The 22,475-nt window shown below is 36.9% G+C and overlaps 1 protein-coding gene across 1 annotated transcript in view; it reads right to left on the bottom strand.

The window, feature by feature from the left end:
- LOC124169175 (golgin subfamily A member 1) overlaps window positions 1–21,360 on the bottom strand; it is a 38,330-nt gene extending 16,970 nt beyond the window's left edge. Inside the window, exons 1-8 of the mRNA XM_046547687.1 lie at window positions 21,054–21,360; window positions 20,661–20,873; window positions 20,241–20,514; window positions 18,181–18,269; window positions 15,326–15,445; window positions 8,865–9,036; window positions 6,174–6,328; window positions 4,219–4,482 (exon numbers count right to left, since the gene is read on the bottom strand). Coding sequence (XP_046403643.1) covers window positions 4,219–4,482; window positions 6,174–6,328; window positions 8,865–9,036; window positions 15,326–15,445; window positions 18,181–18,269; window positions 20,241–20,514; window positions 20,661–20,867 — 1,281 coding nt within the window. The 5' untranslated portion in view covers window positions 20,868–20,873; window positions 21,054–21,360. The remainder of the gene's footprint in view (window positions 1–4,218; window positions 4,483–6,173; window positions 6,329–8,864; window positions 9,037–15,325; window positions 15,446–18,180; window positions 18,270–20,240; window positions 20,515–20,660; window positions 20,874–21,053) is intronic.
- Window positions 21,361–22,475: the final 1,115 nt, after the last annotated feature.

The following is a 22,475-nucleotide window of genomic DNA, read 5'->3' as shown; positions in this document are numbered from 1 at the left end:
AAATTCTGAACATCAAATCCATAAATGTAACTAATACAACAGCATGAATAGAGTAATTATGGCATACACTAGGATTAAGGCTGGGCTACGCATTTAATTAGGTTTCTCTCGTGAAGGGTTCTTTTAATTTCATGTTTGAAGGCTGAATACCATGGCAGAAAACAACATTCAAACAAGGTAAATACATATAAAATATCAAGAAACAGTTATATAGTATACACTATAATCCTTCATACTTCAAGGGATAAATTTTGTTCACATTTTTCATACAACATCTGATAATTTCCTGCTGTTAATTTGAGCAGCTCAAACTGTTTCACTACAAGGATTGTATACATAAAAAATCAGACGGAATTAATCAGAGGGGTGTGAATTTTAGAAATAGGCAACATAAATAAAATCGAAAGTACTCTAATTCATACATTATTGGTAAAAATGTCATTTTATCACATCTTAAAACCTATAAAGATTTCCATTAAAATATACTGAACAACAATTCATTCCAAAAAAGACAAAATAAGAACTATTAAATCCGATAGGATTCCACGAGGAGGCTACAGAATATTTTCTGGGAACTAGGTAACACCTGAAAATTTATCAGGGTTAAGCAAGGCTTCTCATTGTCAATTAAATCAAAGCAAAAATTACAATAAATGCTTGGAAAAATAAGCTTAAGAAACAAATATTTCCTCGCTAAATATAGGCTGCATTGAATCAGTCATTTGTCAGTCTCGGCTGCTCTTTATTCAAGAAACAAAATATCACAGCTATAAAATCAGCCATTTCATAAAATTGATTGAAAATTGGTCCCAGTAAATGCAAAATGCACAAAAAAAGAAAATATCATTTGAGAGCTCATTAAAATCATCTCTAACTAACCCTATTCACACAAAAGGATTAATTTAAATACAATCAAATTAGCCAATAAAATCTGATAAAGTATCTCTCAAAGTCTGCTATGCCACCACCGAAAACCCATCTAATAACCATAATGAAAATGATAGAAAGATCAACATGGATTCCAAGACTACAAGGATGCGTGCTTCCCCTGACATCAGTTTTGTTTTTCTATGCCAAACGACATCCGAATTGACGCATCAAAGTTGAAAAAATCGAAATTTTCATCAAAATAATAATAAAAAAAAATACTGTGGGTCTCACTGGTGACTTCAACAACAGCATCTGCATGCCCCAGGTTGAACGCATACCATCAATACACCAACATTCAAAAAATTATTTTCACCACTTCTCAATCTAAGCTCATCCAGGATGAACGCACGAGATGGAACTCCCTTTTTCAAATAATGAGGTACGTTCCAGAACAGAAGAAAGCCATAACATTAGCTGTCTCTAACCGGAGTTTTAATGTAGACATAACTCCACCACAGTGGGATGCTATCAAGCAATTGATTGATGTTCTGGATGTTTTTGAAGGAGCAACATTTCTTGCAATTGGAAGTGCAGCCAGTTTATTCTGCTATCCCCCTTGTGAATAGCATTATTAATTTCCAAAAAAGTAAGTTTTCGCATAGTCATCTACAAGGCTTTGTCAATGATTAGCTGTTTTCCATTAAAAGTCAGAATGAATTTTTGGGAAAAGAACAGTTATTCACTTTTGCCACAATTCTTTATCCACAATTCAAAATCAGCATGTTTCAAGATTCAAATAAAGTTGAGGTGATAAAAAATTAATTGGCTTAAGAGATGACAAATCTGTCTAAACAATTTCACCCAACAAAAACAGACACCTTAGGAAAATTGTAACCAAAAATAGCTGATGTAGAGAAGCAACAATCAATGCGGGCAATTTGTTTAGAATAAAAAAGCTAATTTTTAAAATGTATTTTGTATGTGCCTTTTTACTTATACATTCATCAAGTGAAATAGAAGAATAACATTTACTATGCTTCATGCAATTCTAGTATTCGAGGTATTTGAAATTTGAGATATTCGAATATTCGAGCTATGATTTAATATTCAAATTCGAGAAATCGGCTATTCGACCCATCTCTACTGTATGCATTGAGTTAATTACGAAAATAATTTGATACTTAGCAGTGGCAAGAAAAGTAAACATTCAATATCAACTTAATGAACTTTCTAACCTGTAACTGCATTTATATTGAGTCCCAGCAGTTTCATCATTATCAAATTCTTCAAGCATACCCTTAACTCCACACAAAAATTTTTTTACTCATAACTGCACCCTTTGCAGAAAGAGTCTACTTCCAATATTAAAGCACTTTTATCACAAGTATTACGATCTAAAAGGTCAAATCTTGATTCAAAGATACAGAGAAATAAGGCACACTTGAACATCTTTACCTGGGCGGTAGAATGAAAAACACATGATAAGATTAGGGGACCAACGTCTTCTTGCGGCTGCTATTTGGCTAAAAAGGGTACCATTACTAAGGAGTACAATCAACATAGCCGCTGATACGCAAAATAATAAAAAATCCTTCAATCCATCAAAACAAGGCATACTTTTCATGACAGAAAATTTACCATAAGAGCATTTGAAATTCAGAAAAAATGTTGATAAGATAACACAGCGTGATTAAATGAAGCATGCATTTCCTTTTCTGAAACCAACATGGATAAACAATTTCTTGGGAGAATTTAATGGAACAACGCTTAGCGAAAAAACTGTTAAAAACTGTTAAAAAAACTGTTGAAAATTTCAACAGTTAATTGGGACGACTGTTGAATCCAACAGTAACTGTTAAAATCCGAAAGTAACTGTTGAAGTCCAACAGTAACTGTAGAAAATTCAACAGTAAATGTATAAAATCCAACAGTAACTGATAAATCCCAACAGTAACTGTTGAAGTCCAACAGTAATTGTTGAATTCCAACAGTAACTGTAGAAGATCCAACAGTAACTGTTAAAATCCTACAGTAACTGTTAAAATCCAACAGTAACTATTAAAACCCAACAGTTTTTTCACTAAGGGAAGTCTTGTAGATAGGTAAGTTGCTGCTATCTGAAAATATATGCCAAGGCCATAGAAAAATTGATTAAAAAATAAAAATTCAGTAATCTAGTGAAAACCTCGGCCATTTTTCTTTTTCATAAAACTTTAAAGTTTACTCAAAAGCACAATGATTACAAAAATATGAATATTGTTGGGGCAATCAAACATCAATAATGAGTACCTCATCATGCTAATGATGCTCTCTGCCAAAGCAAGACAAGCCCACCTAATACAATCACAATTGATGACCAGTTCACTCAAAGGAGGTAAGAAAAACAAAAATGTGAAATTTGTTCATATAATATACACAAAATATGAAACTCCGAAGGCACTTTGTGAAGAATCCACTGAAGACTGAGACGTTCAACAAGTTTTGACATAGCTGCAGCACAATATTCATTAATTACAGGAATCACATACTGCTCAGATGACTTTTATACCTGCCAAATGATCTCAAAGATGTCATGCACTCAAATTTTCAGACAGAAACAGAACTCGTATCGAACACGTTTCAATGAAATACTTTACTGACAGTTTATCACAAGCTGGGACTATTGGCATGATGTAAAACATGATTCTGGAATGGAGTATGGCACTACTATCAATCACAGACTTCCATTATCCCATTAAAAATCTTTCCCAAATTTTAACAAGAATTGAGAAGAGCCACTCTCTATGAATATATATAAATTAAGTAGTAATATAATAGCTAAGAATTGCCATGTGCTTAAAAAAAACCTTCCGTTAATGCATTGCTCCAAAATTATACACCTTATTCCTAAGGCCGCTGGACAAATGCAAATGAGGGTATATCGGTGGGTACGAACATAATGCTGTAGCCTACAATATTGACTACATTTCCCAAAATTAGGAGGAACACGTGATCAAGTACTAGAACAACTTGCTAACTACTCAACTGTTCATTGAAATTTCGATATTTTTCCCATTCCCCCCAAATGCAAAAATTCTAACATTCCACCAGCTGATGCGTTTTTCCTTGCATCCTTCATCAAATATCGATGGTATATTATACTCATGAAAAACATTGCTACACCTCTTCAAGTCACGTGAAATGTGATAGGAGGAATAAGAAGAAGGCACTATTAGAGAGAGAGAGACAGAGAATATATGATGATGTTGATATCAAAATAATATGATTTTGCGGGGGGAAAACAGGGGTGATTTAGCAGCCCCTGTTAAAAACACATTGCATCTCAGTTCACAATGCATCCCCACTCACGATTTTCCCTTGGCGGCTCTCGGATTCACTTGCCAGAAGCTTCAACTTCTCATCTGCAGCTGCCAATGCTTCCTTAAGCTCCAGTACATGGTTCTCCCTTTCCGAGAGCAATTTCTCCGCATCTATAAGTCTCGACTCCAATGTGTCCACAATGGAAGCTCGTGCTTCCGCCTCCTCTGCCCTTTTAAGTGCTTCGTCCCTTTCTCTGTCGGCTTTCCGCCTCTCTGACCCTTCCTCTCCAGCCTGCAAACCTAGTCGCTCCACCTGTGTGACGGCAAAAAGTAAATTAAACTCACATTAATTCAACACTTTGCATGCTATGGGCATAATATTATACCGTGTTAAATCATTCGATTTTCAATACGGGTGTAATATTATGCCATACTTTCATGTCAGAACGAAATGTGAAAATTCCTAACAGTGCCTTATTTACATTCTTCTGGTCACATTTCTCTAGAATTGAAGAGATGTGGTGATTTTTTCATGAGTATATTTCATAGAGGTTGAGCTAAGGATGCAAATGAGACTTATAAGCTCATTGAATGAGACAAATATAAAATAAACTTGGTAATTTCCGATGTATTTACAAAATATGGACCACGTTCTTTCTACGAACTGTTATTTGTTTCATCATCTATTTCCAAAGTGAAAACAGAAGTTTGAAATTTTATACATGCAACCAACTGAATGCTGGAATTTTTCATTCACCTCAGAAGTCAGTGGGGCGAAGGAAAAATTTCAACATTCCACAGAAAACTTGAGTGATAAGCACGTCATATTGGTTTTTTATTTCTTTTCCCTTCTTCTTAGCAGAAATGTAGGAAATATGAAGAGCCAAAATAATACCATCATGATTAGACCCATGAAGCATGTATTCATCCATTCAATCCGCCTGGAATGCAACATACTCAACATCATTAGATGTGGCCATGATTTGACCAAGGATTCCTAGCTGCTGGTCAGGAATCTGAGCAACTATTTTGAGCCAATTAAATTCTTTGTGAACAAAGGATTCAGATCTCAAATGCTAAAGAGAAGAGCCAAAGCTGAGTAAGCTCCCATAAATTAGAGAAACTAAACCTAACTCTACCATCTTATAAATTGCAAACATGAATGCATCTGTAAGAAAATTACATACAGTGGAACCTCGTTAAAGCGAGTACGGGCTATAGCGACACACCCGCTATTACGAGAGATAGCCGATGCACCGTCAATTGACCCTATAATAAGCGTGTTAAAAAATTCGTTTTTACGAGACCCTTTCGGTGTTGGCGCTCGCCATAGCGAGGGTTTCACCGCCAGAAGACTTTCATCAAGACTCCTTAACCTCTGTAATTGCTAGCGATCTGTTAGAAATGAAGTTAATGGAGTGCTCAGTCTCAAATTTATGTGGTAAACTGTCGTTCGATAAATATAATGATTGACGAAACAATGCTTTGCATGATTTTTATTCAGTGCGGCGCTTATAAATTGTTTGAATAGTTAGTCGTTATTTGAGTAAGGAAATTTAGTGATGCAAAAAAACATCGCCTATCGTCTGGATTTATGCTTACGTTTATCGGATAGATGTTTATCTGTCGCCGCACCACTCCTGTTGCTGTATATCTGTTCGCAACAGGTATATTGGCTATTATTTGCTCCACCTCCGGTAAAGCGACAATTCGCTATTGCGAGTGTTTATTAGTGCACCGTGGGGTGTCGTTATATCGAGGTTTCACTGTACTTAGCATGCAGCCCTGCCATGGATCCATGGATATAATCGCCATAAGATGAAATTTTCAATGAATAAAATCACTCTTGAAAGGGAATTAAATCCAGACCTCTCAACACAGAGACATTATGACTGGCAACACACATGAATAGATACTGAGATATTCAAATCATGGTCAGAACGATGGATTTCTCTCTAGGCAAATTTAATTCCGTAAATATTTACTGTAAACACATGAGCTAACCTGGGTCTCCAAAGATGCAATTCTACGGCTCCAAGAAGCCTTCACTTCAGAAACATGCTCGTGGGCCTCTTCCAAAGCTCTTTCTAGCCTTGCCCTCTCTGCAAGCAGCCCAGCTGTCATTGAACTCACGTTAATCTCATCCCCATTTGTAACATCTGCTCATGAAAAATGAGAGAAAATGAGAACGTAAATTATAAATAATACACACTTATTCATGCATTCATCATTATCAAATGTTTGCCTATTGACTGACTGTTTACAGGGAACAGGGTTTCTTTTTATTGCTCATAGGGAAAAAGCTAAAATTTTTGAAGGAACCGGAAAAAATCGCTGTCCGCAGGAAGGAAGAGTGGGTGAAACGCTAAACAGTTCCTTACTTCACATCGTATTCAATGATACTTTGTTCAGATTATGCCCAAAGGGCAAGTCCCTCAACGCCACACAGCGTCACATCGGCCAACTCGAAAAGTGCCAAATTTGAACTTTCGGGCACGGTTGAATTTTTTGAATGTTCATATCTCTGAAAGTAAGTAAATTGAATGTGCATAGCAAGAGGACTAACTGTAAGTCCAATTTACAAGCGGTAATGAATGGATCACCATGATTCCACAGCAATGAAACTTATTATATGATGCTGCGTGGATACTCAAGGGGTCCTCTGATGAGAGGTGTCAAATTTTACGGCCATTTGAGAACCCCTTTTAAATCACCTATCTAAAGAGGCCGTAGAGCTCATTTCCCCCATTATACGTATATTATCGAAGTATTCTACCAATCAAGGCAGGTTTCCATGAAGTAGTTAGGAAGCGTTCGGGCAGCCTTCCCTTCCTTCAAGCACTTCCCTAGTCTTCAATGCACAGTAAGGCCTACTCCCTTTCATTGTACCAAAAAATCCTATTCTCTTCCTTCCTCTCCCTCGTTTACCTAACATTCTACCCTCTAACACTGTTTTCAATATCCCCTCCCTGCTAAGTACTCCCTCCATCCATATCTTCTGTCTCCTCCGTATCTCATCTAAAAGCTCCCTCTCCTCACTCACCATAATTTGAATAGGTAGTCCTATTTCTGAGTTCTCTAACTTTGCTTTTAACCTCAAAGAATAAGATTTATCTATAGAGGAAAACTTCTTTTGATTGAAAACATGATTTGCATTTCCTTCAATCTTTTAGAGCTTGATTAAATCATCTAGATCATCTAGTGTAATGCTTGGATGAAATATTGCTATAAAGGCCTTGATTATACCGTATTTCTCCGAATATAGTCCCCCCTAATTTTTAGGCTTGAGTTGCACGAAAAAATTTAAAAAATGGGTTTGAATATAGTCCCCCTTTACTTTTACCATGGGCATTTTTGGAAAAACAGGGGGGACTATATTCAGACAAATATGGTACATATTGTTGTGGACGTACATATGTGCATTTTAATTAAAACCTCAATTTTTCCACAGAGTCACATGTTTAGTGTGGTTTATTTCAAACCTGGTGTGTGAACATAAATTGCCACGAGAAAAAAAATTCCCCTACCCTGGGAATCAAACAGCAATGATGGGTAAGTGGTATGAATTCAATCAACAGATTTAGGCGTTACTTGGTGGAACGATGAGATATTCATGGTTAAATAAAAAACACAGTACTATTCCACAACCTTATATTTTTGTAGTCTCGCGCTCACACTATTGTTGGATAAATAAGGCTGGATGTTGTATGCTTCTCTCAGTCTTGATAATGACGTTGTAACGGTGAAACTAGTAAAAAAAATAATCATGGTTAAATAAAGATGAGCATACCATAAATCTTCTCTCCCAGACTACAAAAATATAAGGTTGTGGAATAGTACTGTGTTTTTTTTTATTTAACCATGGTATGAATTCCTTAAAATATTCTATTTCAAAAATATATTTTTCTTATCGGGAGAAAAACAACCTGCACATAAAAATGTTTTAATTTTCGAACTTATTATGCACTAGATTCATGTTGTAAATATTTGCTTAGATATAGAAAACATTGAACACAAGCATTTCATCACACTTGAAGGAGGACCCAACACTGACTACCAGAGTCGTGAAAAGTGATTTTTTTTACATAATTTTTTTTAAAACAACAAAGCAAGCAAAAAGCCATGAATTTTATTTTTACAGGTGGTGGGTCATACCTTAAGGAATATTAGAAAAAATAATTTAGCTTGATTCAGATATTGCCTCAGGTCAAAATTTGATGTTTTATAGAACCATGTTTTTGACGCAAAATTTTCTAAAATCTTATGAAACATATGAGTTTAGAGAATTTCCAATATCCCTTAGGATATTTTTCAATTAGTTTTTGGAATCCTCATGACTTCTATAGTAAACCCGCAAATTTTCATAAGAATCGGATGAAAACTATGACTGAGACTAATTATTTCCCCCTGGAGGTACAAGTGCCTCTGGAGACCGCATTCATTGAAAACTGCAGTTTCACCCAAACTTCAAATGGTCGTGAAAAAAAAAACTATTAGAGGTAGCCAATAAATACTTCACACCATTTCATTCCTACATGGAAGGATGAAAATTGCCAAGTTTCATCAAAATCCGAGTCGGTGGGTGTCATGCCTGGATGAGCTGACATGGAATGACCCACCATTAACCTTTGGCTTTCCTACTTTAATAATAATTGCATCAAAGGAGTAGCAAGGGAACTCCCCAAATTAACTCACCTGCCCCATTCTCTGTCTGAAGCAGCAGGTTCCTCTCCTCCTCCCGAATCCTCTCCTTGAGCAACAAGAGTCTCGCACGCAAGTGTCGCACCTCCTCCTCACTGCGTTGAAGGTTGCTCGTGAGCTCTCCCATCTTCTGCTCATTCGAGTGGCGCAGAGCCTCCAGTTCATCCTGCAGCCACGCATCCCAAATAATTCACATACACACTCATATATACCCACCCGAAGCCACAAGCCACAGAGGCTCCTCATTAGTACACTAGGGCAACCATTAATACATATGTAACACTATACACTTAATTTTACACTTAAAGGCAAATCCTGAAACAACCTTATGACTGAAAGGCATCGCGAATGGTAATACACAACAAGTAGTCACTCATGAATAACAATAGCAGCAACTGCATTGCTCAAAAAAAAACTTGATGGCTCCCAATTAAATCACTTTTACATAGGTTAGCCTAGTTTATATACCATGCCACTGCATACAAATTTCAACAAGTATATACTGAAGGAAAGAAGGAAATGTTGGGAGAGTAATATGGCTAAGTTACACAGTTTCAAACCATGGAAAATGCATGCAAGGATGATAATATGTACTAAATATGTTTTGATTTAAACACAAATTACTATGTAATTACTTCACACAAATTCTTCAAAAGTACATACTAACAAAAAATGTACCTCTGGGCTTAAAAGTTAAGGCATGCTCTACTGACTTTCCCACTAACACAAAATTACATCACGGAGAAAACTACTAAAACTTCAGTTACACAACTAAGCACCAACATTAACATAGACAACATGTAAGAATCTAATGCTAACAACTCATAGCAGTGAAATAGAGAATGGATAGAAAATTAACATACACATGAATACACAGCTATTCTTGCGTAAGTTAACTTCAAAGAATGTTAATGTTGAAAGACAGTAAAATTTGGTTGCAATCACATTCTCTAAGATGCCCTAACCATTCATACTCATATGAACCCTAAATCTCTGACAATAATTTAAGCTTGAAATTCATCTTTTACATTCATCCAATTTTTATGAGTCTCCACCACCAATTACAGCTGCCAGAAAAAATTCCACAGAGCGCATATCATCTGCCATGATCAACTAATCCTGTTATCATGACTCACTCGCATAACATTTTCCAAACTTTTGACACTAAAATAAGGTAATTCTGGTTAAAACAATAATATTTATTCCTTAACCACTTACTCGAATCAAGATGATGTCAACATGGATAGTAAGACAGTGAGGATAATTGAAGAATTGAATTAGTTATGCCCAAATTAATTTGCTTTCCCTTTCCAGACTATGATATTTCTGGAAGATATACAGTTTCTGGTACACTTCCTTTGTACCTACCAGCGCACTTAGTTTTCCAAGAGTGTGATGAATCAATACCGATTTTTTTCAATATCTGCACTGAGGGCAACAAGGAATGGTGCCATGCTTTTGGAATCATGTTACATATAAGAATACTTTTCACAAGTAAACATAATAAAGCTTAAAGAGCAACAGCAACTTAAAGTCATCGCTTCAATAGGTCATATAAAGCCATGTGTGCAATACTAAAAGCTGAAACATAACTTCAGCCACACCTTCCCAGCGGAAATTTCTAAAAATAGCTTTGTTGTACAGACAGAAAAGAGGGGATTTGATGAGGCCACAGAGAGAGAAGAGATCTAAACTACTAAAAAAAAACCCACATGGAATTTCACAAAAAAGGGTTGAAAGCTGAAAACCGCACGCAAAACAAAATCAGGTACCACTACTGAAGGGGCATGCACACGCAAGGAAAACAGGAGGTACAGAAAACACTACTAGTTAATAAGAGGCCAAAAAAAAAAAAAACTCATGCACACATACCTTTGCAACAGAGAGAAATTTAGCACAGCCACAAAAATGTGCAGACACGATGTGCCCCTTCAATCGAGGGACAACTCCTGAGAAGGCAGCAATGTTGACGTTAGATCCAACAGGAACTCGGGAACATGAAGCCCTGACTGCTGCCGACCAACTCATATAGCCTCACAAAAACAAACACGTGATTCCTGTATCCTCACTTGCAGGTAGGAAACGCTTCGACCCGACAAGCATGACAAAGTGAGATCTTAAAAAAACGTGATGCAAGCTGGACTGTGCAAGACCCAATTCAGTGCAAAACAGAGAACCAATATCATTTGTCATCAAAGAGCCACTTTCACAACGTTCGTGATCATTTAAGGACAGGTATTGGCAAGACATTGGACCAGTTCCCCCAGTTCCTGTTGATAACAATCAGCAACTGGTCAATTCTTACCAGTAACAGATGAAATCTATCAGTCACAGGTCAGTCCTTCACTAGTAACTCATAAATTAAAAAAAATCAATAACTGATGAATTAGCTGATAAGAAACTGGTGAAGAGTATCAATTTCTGAAACATTTAAAAGTTGCTTTGACACATGACCAATAACTGATACATTGCACCATTAATGGGGGAAATTGTACAGTTACAGAATGGATTTCAGTTGAAACCAGTGGAAACCGAGAACATTTTCTCATGGGAGAGCACTATAGCTAAGCCAATATGAAAATAATGATTATGAGTTTTAGAAGACGAGAGAGTACAGACTTGCTGAAGTATCTCATGGAGTTTTTCTGAGACCACATGTAACTTTTTTCACAAAACGGCTTCATTAGAGGAAATGCCAGACCAATGAAATGGAACCAAGCAAGACAAATCTTCGTTGAGACATTCAAAAACTGCGAACAAATGACAAGAGCCAAGTGGATCGATTTGCATGTGAAAACATGTAAACTTGACAATCAGGCAACATACGACAACCTCCAAGTGCATCAGTGCATGTGTAAAAATTTCCACTGTGATCACATCAAACAACCAGCAACAAAAAAACACAAGTTCGAGCGTGTCATTTTCAATTTGTGAGGAAACGCATGGCAGCAACAATCCTTTCCAAAGTGCCATGAAACTTCATTTTTTCTATTTCAATTGCTAACACCATCAAAGAAACAACAAGGAAGGCACTGCAGAAATAAACAAGACCCTTCAAGCTATGTTCTGAAAAATGCAAAGAAAATAATTCTACAAATTCCTTAAATGTCCACCGACAACAGCAGAAAACTGAAATATTATATAAAATGTAGGCACATGACTACAGTAGACTCTCGTTATTACGAAGTTCACGGGACCGAAAAACCGGAGGTTCGTAATAACGAAGTTCGTAAGAACGTTTCTTATAGGAATCGTCGAAAAAAATAGTGTATTATAAACGCGATTAAATTACGCGGGAATATATACTAACAGGAAAATTCGTTTCAGTTTTTCAACAGAAGACTACGCCATGACGCAATCGAGGGTTGATATCTTCCCGAATACATGAACTCCGATATTCATACTAGATGCGTCCCAAGACCTTGTTCCTAGGTTGGTAAAATTACCGTCCGGCCACCGAGATTTGTCCAATAACAGACAAAATGGTCTAGGTCTGGGTAGGGAGCAAGGCTGCCAGGTAAGAAAGGGAAACGCTTACAAATTGTTCCGTGAAGAAAAACGAGCGTGAAGTACCTAGAGGAATAATCACTTGTTCTTGTGATTCGAAGAATGGGCTTATTTTGGTAGATCAGGCTTATTTCGGTGCTCGTTTATGCATTTGACAACGTTGTATGACTAGGCGAGGGTGTGAGGTGCGCTTGGGGGACAGCGATTGGCTTTAAACCGTGCTGGCGCAGGATTATCCGCCCCTCTTATTGTGCCGTAATCAGACAACCCTCGCCAGCCGGATTGTACGCAAGTTATCGATGAGTACTGTTATCCTGCGGAATACAACACTGCATTACACGTATGCGCTAACTCACGATTGTGGCGAACTGATCTAGCGGGGTCTGCGATGCATTCGGAGCCGAAAAAATAGCTCCCCACGATGACGAAGAACGGGCGAAACGCTGAACAGTTCCTAAATTCACCTTAAATGATACCTTATTCAGATTGTGATCACAGTGAGAGTTTCCCAGCGCCACACCACGTAGTATCGGCTAAATTCGAAATTTGAAAATTTTGAATGATCGTATCTCTGAAAATTCGTAAATTGAATGTGCATAGGAAGAGGATTGACTGTACAACCAATTTACTAACGGTTATGAGTGGGTCACTATGACTTCACAGGAATGAAGCTTGTTATATAATGTAGCGTATAAACTGAATAAAGAACCATAATTGACGCTCTCTGGCACAGTACACGAGAAGAACTTAAACGTGGCGCGATTATTAAAACTTAAGTGTGGTGAATATCCACCTAAATGCCGTGACTTGTGCGTGGAACTTCGTAATAAAGTTCATATTGTAACCGCCGGGACCGGGAGTTGGGTTCGTAATTTCGTAAAAACGAAAATTTCGTTATAACGTTTCTTTTACTATAGCTTGGATAGGCCTTTTCGACGGGACCAACGATTTGCTTCGTAATAACGAGAACTTCGTAACAACGTTGTTTGTATTAACGAGAGTCTACTGTAGTAACTTACAAATGACAGGTTTCACTCAAAGAAGTTCAATACTTGACTAAGTAGTCATGGGAGAGCATGCAAAAATAGGTTACACTACTTACCACATAACTAATAACATTGAATTTATGTACGCCTATCCCTGGATAATCCATCATTAATTACCACTAAAATACCTCAGGAAAAATATCCTCTGTGCAAAGGGCTGTATAAACTAATGTATCAAAAAGCCAGCCATGCACTCTAAGAAGCTCAGTAAAATGCATGCATCTTTTGACGCATGTTACAGGTCCACTTGGGAGCTTTTAGTTAAAGCGGAGAATTGAACTCATAAGTACAAAGTAGGACTATGCCTCCTTAGCTTGAAGACTTTCCACTTTTACTAATAACACTGACACTCTTTTTTAAGTTTTCTGATGAATATGGAAAAACACTCAAATATTTATATTTCTTTAAATATCCCAGGCAAATCCCGAAAAAGACTTACAGTAGGTATAACAAAGCATTGAATTAAAATACACTACTCAGAGGAAAACTCAAAGACGTGTGTCAGTGAGATTATGTTCCTATTTGCAAATCGCCCCCCAAAATCCATGATGTATATGAATTCAATAATATCCTACTCTACAGACTAATAATAATAGACAAGCTATTTGTACAAACAGCCATCACTCTTACATATGCAAATAGTAATGCACATTAGTATTGAAGCAATTCCTGCATCAAGATCCAATAATAAGCATATTAAAATCTTTGCAGAAGCGTTTATGGCCAATCAGAAAACTCCTTATACCCCTTAAACCATCAACCTTTGCATGACTGTGAAAAAATATCTTTACAAAATTGTCCACTAAATCATTCAAGAATGTTGGTGACTTCTATTACAGCTTCCCCCTCAATCGGAGGCTTCATTACTGCTTAAATCACTAAGACCAAGTCATTCATCATTATCAACCACAACTAATGATGATGGATGACTCAACTATACAAATATGACTGAATTTTATTTAATATTTTCTTCGAAGATTATTAAATAATAGTTTAACATAAGAGTGTGTTTATAACTTATTTTTATATTTTTTGGTACATCTTTTGTAAAGTGTTTTTGTACTAAGTTTTTTGAAATGTTTTTCCTTGGGTTAGTGGTAAAACTTAAAATAAATAAATAAATAAAAAACTATTGAAATTTGAGAAATTTCAAACCTTGAAAAAGTATATCCTGAATGCAAAGTGCGTACTTCCTAAAGGGTAGGTACTCATTAGTAAAGAATATACAATTACTTTAATTTATTTCAAAATATCATTTATAAACACTCGTCCACAACATCTGGTCATGGATCAAAGCCTTCACTACCTCAAAATTACACTGATAATTTTAATATTGATTTTAATTAATTTTAACTCTCTAATTACACTACATGATTTTCAATAATATCATGATTGAATAATTTGACTTTGTAATACTCCTGATTTTCACAGCCGGGCAGATTTCAACAACAAATTTAGTTTACACAGATAGTTTAAATTTCAGCAGAGTCAGCAACTTATATCCAAAGGTCCATACATGTTGTTAACAATTCTTGAATAGAAGTCCATAACTGATAGCAACAATTTTTCAACATATTAACTGGCAAGGAAAAATTACGAAGTTAAGACTTAATTAAATAAAATTAAAAGTACAAAGATGTTTCAAATTTTTGGGATTCCCACTGAGTTGGCGATTTCATAGGGACAATTCCCACCTGCATATCGTCCAGAAAAAATGAAAAGATGTGATGAAAACAATGAATTTTGAAAAAATCTTCTTCTCTATTCCTGTTGAAACCTACATCAGAACATTAATATTATCCCATCTTATGATTCAGCAAAGTAATGATGACTTTCTTGAAGTTAAAGACAACAACTTATTTAGAGTTTTTTCGGAAGTTTCCATCAGCAAACAAAACTCACCTGAAGGTCATTCAGCTGCTCAGCATGACTTCGTAGCTCACTTCTCAACACCTCAGCCTTAGACTCGCTCTCCTTAAGCTGTCGACTAGTCTCCTCCAACTCCTGTTCCTTCACCAGAAGCTGCAAACAGTAAAGAGCATTTTCTTTAACACTACCGGAAATAAAATTATAATGATTATCTAATCGTAGCAGGCGTAACTCGGTAGAAATCCATAATCGCACGAAGGATCAAAAACTTTGCTATTTCCACATAGTAATTTATTGACACCGATCAGGTGATACCTTGATAATGTTACTCTGTAATGAAACCATGGTGAAAATTATAATGCTAATAGCAAGGGCACACCCACGATCAAAACTAGGAGGGGGGGGGGGGGGGGCAAGCCATGGTTTCTCAAGTTGTAGGTAAGATTTAAGCATGGAAAAGGTGAATGAAATCAACATTTTAAGGAAACTGTAACAGCTCTTTGAATACTAGTTTTTTTTAATTATTTGCTTGAAAAATATATTATTTTCCTTAAAAACATGCAATTTTTGCTTTTAGGGAGGGGCAACTGCCCCCTCCTGCCCCTCGCTGGGTAAAACCATGGCTAATAGGTTACGTGTGCAAAAATTTTGCACTTTCACACTAATAGTTTATAAGTATGTTAAGGAAACGTCGTAATTGGGTTTAAAATGAAGAAGAAGGTGTATCATAAAATAGTTTCTTCGTACTTGTTATCTTGAAGAAATGTACAAAACATATGAATACAATACAGGGAAGAGAGTTTGGTACCAGTAGTAACAATTGTGACGTCTGTTACTGAATAATGGCACGCAATTTACAAAACTTCATTAACCCTTGAGCCTGATATTTATACACAACAGGGCACGTGGCGTACTTTGTCCACAATATATACATTTATATGATAGCACTCAATTTTTGTTAAAATTTATCCTTATGTGTAGAAATTAGTTCAAGCTTGTACATTTATACATGATACAGATGTAAAGGTACACAGATGGTACAGGTGGTACACGGCGTAATTTGTACGCCACAGGTGTCGGGTTCCTCTTGCTGATAAAAAAAATTGCTACAATACTTTGTGCTTTAAAAACCCACGCTATATACAGTCAAAATGACATTGTAAGAATACACGAGGGCATTAAAGAAAAGCAAAGCACGAGTTACAAAGCACAAGTTGCACGGAGTACTTTGTATGCCACTGGTGTCGTTTTGTCTTGCCGATCTAAAAATAAATTAGCTACAATACTTCGAGCTTTGAAAACTCATGCTATAGACAGTTAAAGTACTCTGTAAGAATACACAAGGCCATTTAACACCCGAATGTACGTACAATGTTGAAATCCTTGGTTTTCGAAGATTGGCATACTATATTGGCATGCAGGCTGCTAGCAGGTATGTAAAGCTTGGCTTAAATAATGATTTTTAATACCCTATCAAACGAAAGAAACTTTCTGACCATAGGCAATTTTAATAGGCATTTCATGTAATAATATTAAGAGATGTTTCCCTGACCTCTGCACCACATGCATACATTGGTAATCTCAGACGATATAAAACTCCTGACTACTCATATAGCATCTAGGTCCCAATGACGTCACGTGGAGTGGCATGGTAATTAGTCCAGAGGAGACTGTTTGCCTCGGGGATATGAGATAATCTCAATCCCCACTTCAGCTATCATTAGTTCATCAGTGTTTACTCATTCTTCAGTTTACAACAGGTGACTCACAGAGGCATTTGCTGGCACTCTCCTTCATTTATACCCTCAGTAACAGTGACTCAAGCATATTAAGTTTGTCCGCGCCAGTGGAAAAGTTCAAGGGTGTTCTAAGATACTGGGTATTTCCTAACAGATTTAAAATTAAAATTTGTTATGCATTGCATTTTATACTTTATAATCTATTTTATGTTCCCATAAAAATTACATTAATCCACATTGTTTGCATTGCACTGAAGTGATTTTGGAAGCAGGGGCTACATAAGAGTGGGGTAAGGGACACAGCCCCCCTGAAATTAGGAAAATTTTTACCATTGAGATTGTCTGCAGCCCACTGCTTAGGGCTATCGTAGTACATACTTCCTATGATTCCACTATTAAAATCGTACCTTAATAATTTGTAATTTTCACATTTATTTCATCTGTATCAGTAATTAAAGAATATAATTATTATGACATTGTTATTTATTAATGATTACCCTCATCCAGCATATAAATTAAGTACTTTCAAAGGGCCAGTAAGCAGGAATACTCAATAAGAATTCTTTCAGCTTCACCACTTGACAACGAAAGGATTAGTGAACTTGTAATGAACAAGATACAAACATGGAGCTGTGAACATATAATCTTGACTTGAACAGTATTAAATCCCAGACCTTCCTATTTCTTGGAAATCAACTCTGCAGGATGATAGTTAGGTGGTATAACTGGTAGGATAACTGACTAGGAATTTGGATATCTGCGTTTGAATACAAGTCAATTCAAAAGATGCTACCACAACAAAATACTTCCTTTGATTTTAATAATATTGCACTGGTGTGCATGACTATGCAGAAATTTACTTGTTCACACAGGTTATTCACGCAGCTAAATGTGCTCCCCACCAAATTTTGAGATACAAGTTCACGTCCAAGTCAAGATAAATGTTTCTAACAGCTAGACATATTGCATCACAAACATCCTTCTCTTTCCTGACCTCAGCTTATGAGTGCACTTATACAGTGAACTCAATCCATTTTCTGTAACATGTTGATTACAAAAAAACATGCTTGGTGTTCTTAAAAATGTAAGAAAAAAAACCTTTTATGTATATGTAAAACCTAAGGGAATATGTAAGAATACTTTTCTTACCAAATGTTTGATTTTTGATAACTCTTGAGTCTTCAATCCTTCCAATTGGTCCATATCCTCCTGGTACTGTAGTGACTTCTTCTTGTACTCTAAGAAAAATAATTAAAAGCGTTAGATAAAAATTTTCAAATCCTATGAGGCATAGTTCAACTATGCCACATGAACGGCAGTGAAATAATAATAATATAACTCTATTCCACTCATGCTTAATTACATTAAAACATAAAACCCTGGATGAATGGTGGAATATATAGGTACCCCTTGTAAAGCCACTTTAGGGCTACCATCATACACTGCTTATACAGGACTGGTGCTATCAATACATGAAAAATAAATTTCTTTAGTTGAATTCAGTGATTCCCCGCCCCCCTGCCCCCCGACATTAACTGCCCTGGGAAAAAATTCTCTTGGACCGGGAACCGCACTACGAAACTATGGCTTTCTGAACCATTGCGCAGACTACCATGCTGTAATGGTTCCTTGACGAAACACCAACAACAGAGTTTCAAATTGAAGTATGAAATGACCGGCCGCATAAAAGAGTGATGTGTGATTGAATTCACACTGCTGAAGAAATTGCACCGATTGCAATCCATTGATGCTTGCTGAAGGATACGGAGATGATACAATAGACATGAGCAATGAGAGGCAATAGGGGTGCCATTTTCAAGATGGTGCATGACATCCTGTGGCCTGGTCAATCCTGCACAGTTGCTATCCCTTGAAATGAAGAACGTCTTGATCAATTCATTCATGCTGATTGATGGAGAACGACCAGAGAATTGTGTGCCAATCTGAATGTAAGCTGCAATGCCTAGGAAACAATGTTAGGACATCTTGATTAATGCAAAGTCCGTACGAGATGGGACCCACAAATGCTAACAGAACAAAAAACTCATCAAAGGGAAATTCGCTGGGACCTGCTGGACCAATATGAAGCTGAAGGTTACAATTTTCTGAATAGCATTATCACGGGAGATGAGTAGTGGTGTCACCACTACAAGCTGGAATTCAAAAGACAAGTGGATCAAGACTCCAGGGTGGACTTGCAGGGTTACACCCCCAGGCTGGGTTTTAAGCTTTCGCATTTTATTTCTCCACGACAGAAGGGGGAAGACAAGGAAGGAAAAAGGATGAAGACGCCACCACAATAGGAGCCCGATGACACCTCCAAGGAGTAGATAGGAGTGGAATTAAATCTTCTCATTTGATGTTGTCAAGATATTTAACCCTTTCCTGCCGGTGCCTATAATTTGAAATAATAATAAGTTTTCCGTGCTACCAGTAGAATGAGAATATTTTAAACCTCTCTGTTCGGAGCTCTTTTTTGGGGTGGAGTTACCCCGGTAATCCCGACAGTAACAATTTTGTCCCTCAGATTTGGGACCCAACTCAACGTCCATCCCTTACCCCGGCCACTGGACTAGACCCTCTTACCGTACCGCCTTACCTTACCGAAGATTTCCCCAGTACCATATACGTTAGCAAATCATAAACACAGAACACTCTCAATCACATACAAAAAATAAATATATATTCATTTGAATAATTTTTGATGAAGTGGGATCAACCCAATAACTAAAGATAAGAAAAATTGAAATCGTGTGACATTTAGTAAGAGATAGTTGTACAACTTTTTAAATAGAGGCTAGCAGGAATGTAGGTGAGGGGTAAGAGACATCCATAATGGAGGTTAGAGGTGTTAAGGGTAAAAGGAATTCATTAAATAATTACTTCCATAAATGAACCGGACAGTACTTATATGCTAAAAATCAGTGAATAGTGCTTCATATACATTAAGTAAATGTCCAAGTAAAATTTACTTCCAAAGTTAAGACAGATAATTTTTCCAAAGCAATTAAATCTAGAATAACATGAGGGCCTTAGGGGAATGCTGAACTACCATGGTCCTCATTTGCCACTATCCTACTTTATAAAAATGATTAATCCCAAATCCTTACGTTGAAGATGGATATCAGATAAGAGACCAAAATCACAAATGAAGAATAGGATTTTAACATCATAAAGGCAAAACTTCATCATGAATGATATAAACTTACCACGAGCGTCTTTCAGAGCTTCTTCAAGTGCTAACTTTTGGCGTACCACATCTCTTTTCTCTTCCTCCAGCACAGCTTTCTCCGACGTGAGTAATTCCAGCGCCCGTCTCCAATCCGCCTCGTTCTCTTCCAGTTTTGCGGCACTTTCTGCTTCTTGCTCCTCCAGTTTTCTCCTCCATTCTGCATCCCTTCTCTCCAAAATACGAGCCCATTCCTCCTCAACCCTCTTGTCACCACGTCCAACGACGCCACCGCGGCCGCTGCTAAAGCTGCCCTGAAATCCAGGTCAATTATGTGAGCATAAAACTGATTGAGATAAATGTGGATTATAGATACATCATAATGTCACCACTTGACTGAAGGACCTAAGCTAAAACCAAAGGTACGAATACCTAGGTTCTAATGAGAGAATATTGTTACCTTCCCATCACTTTGAGTGTCTTCTTTCATTCCGTCTGCTTCTGCAAAACTGGAGAGACTTGAAGTTGAGCCATGGTTTGAAGGCCTGTTGGAACCTCCCACAAGGCCTCTATTCTGCTGACTAGGGGGACTGTTAATGATGGGTGCCAGTTTCGCTATATCGCTACCCGTCTCCTCCCTTATCTTGTTTTTCAAATTTGCAAACATACCTAACTATAGAGAGTAAGACAATGAGGTCAGTTATAAAGAAAACAATTTATTATACACGCAACATTTTCGTCAAAACAAAAGTCCAAGCAGTAGTGGATGGATATAGAATATTCTAAGCCATAGTACATTCGCTAAAGGGGTTTAGGGGTAAATTCCATTCCAAAAATACAATCTGATACTTACGGGCACAATCTAGAGACGTATTTTAATTTTTATGACGAGTAACTATCACACATATCCCGACAGTGACAAGATACATTATCGCGTTAAAAAATATTGCACCTCATTGACATAACTTAGCTGCTACAAAACACTTTAAATGTGGAATGTGTAAAAAATACTGCCACTTCATCAACATAAACTACGGTAAAATTACAACAGTAATGTATGAAATGATTGCGTTTAATTCATATTTACATCATGATGAACCCGACGTGTACGCAATCGTCATCGTGGGCAAACCTCTTTAGGAAACAGCAACATGGATTAATGATAACTGAGGGGCGTGACTACGGCACTGTCCGAATCAGCTCATCGATAAGCTACTGCGATACGTCGCTAGAGGCGCTACCTACGTCTTGGCTGTAGAGGGCCACTAAAGTCTTTGCTGAAGGAACTAGGGCTAGAGGGTCGCATCATCATCATGGTCGCATCTCAACGAAGAAGACTTGCATGTCTGATGAAAATGTAGTTAAAAAGTTGAAAAATATAGCAATAGCATTTTATTATTTTTAAACGTGAAAATTATTTTAGTAAGGACGTAAGCCCATCGAAGACTCCTCCTTCTTCCATGATAAGACTTAATTCGTATACGTATTTCAACATTAGTTTTTAGAAGACATGCATTAACAGATATAATATATATATATAGACAGTCTTAATAGATATTATTAAATGTTTTCTAGGTAACTAGATTTTTATGAAGTAATCTGTTCCTTTTTCTCTGCACTACTACAGAGTGATTCATAAAAAACCAGCTTCTCAGTATCGCATTGTGAATTTTATATTCTTGATTAACTACTTTCGAATTAAATACATGAGAAAATTGTTTTCGCTTCCTATTCTAGCAATTATTGCCTAAAATGATACGATATGATTTTTCTCGTATTTTGAATCGCTTCTCCAACCTGGGTCACAATCGATGCATCCATCCAGGACCAATTCATCATTCATTCAAAGCGGAACTTTCACTTCCTATTTACCAAATTTCTACTATTGCCGATTCTGATTCAGTTCAATAGTAAAAATAACAAAAACTTCATATTGCATTATTTCTTTGCTCCGTTGTCTACGCATTTAATCCTCGTCAGAAAATAGCTGAACGCGCATGTTTCTTTCTTTTACACAAATTTCACATCCTTTAATGGCCCTTTCATACTCTTTCCTTCTGTTCTCGATGAAATGACGGACACTGCAATGGCGGGGGTCTTCCCTCGTCCCTCCGGAAAAATAGGGAGGATCAGTGGCGTAACTACGGTGGGGGATGAGGGGATTGATCCCATCCTTAAAGCCTCAAAGAAATTTTTAAAAATTATTCTAACCATTGTCTAGTTTTGACGAATAATAAATTTTAGCCTAACATTTCAAGGAAACCCAAATTTCAAG

The sequence above is a fragment of the Ischnura elegans genome, chromosome 12 (genome assembly GCF_921293095.1).
Source record: "Ischnura elegans chromosome 12, ioIscEleg1.1, whole genome shotgun sequence".
NCBI classification, from domain to species: Eukaryota; Metazoa; Arthropoda; class Insecta; order Odonata; family Coenagrionidae; genus Ischnura; species Ischnura elegans.
Note: the sequence above shows the minus strand (reverse complement) of the source record. Positions and strands in the feature narration are given on the sequence as shown.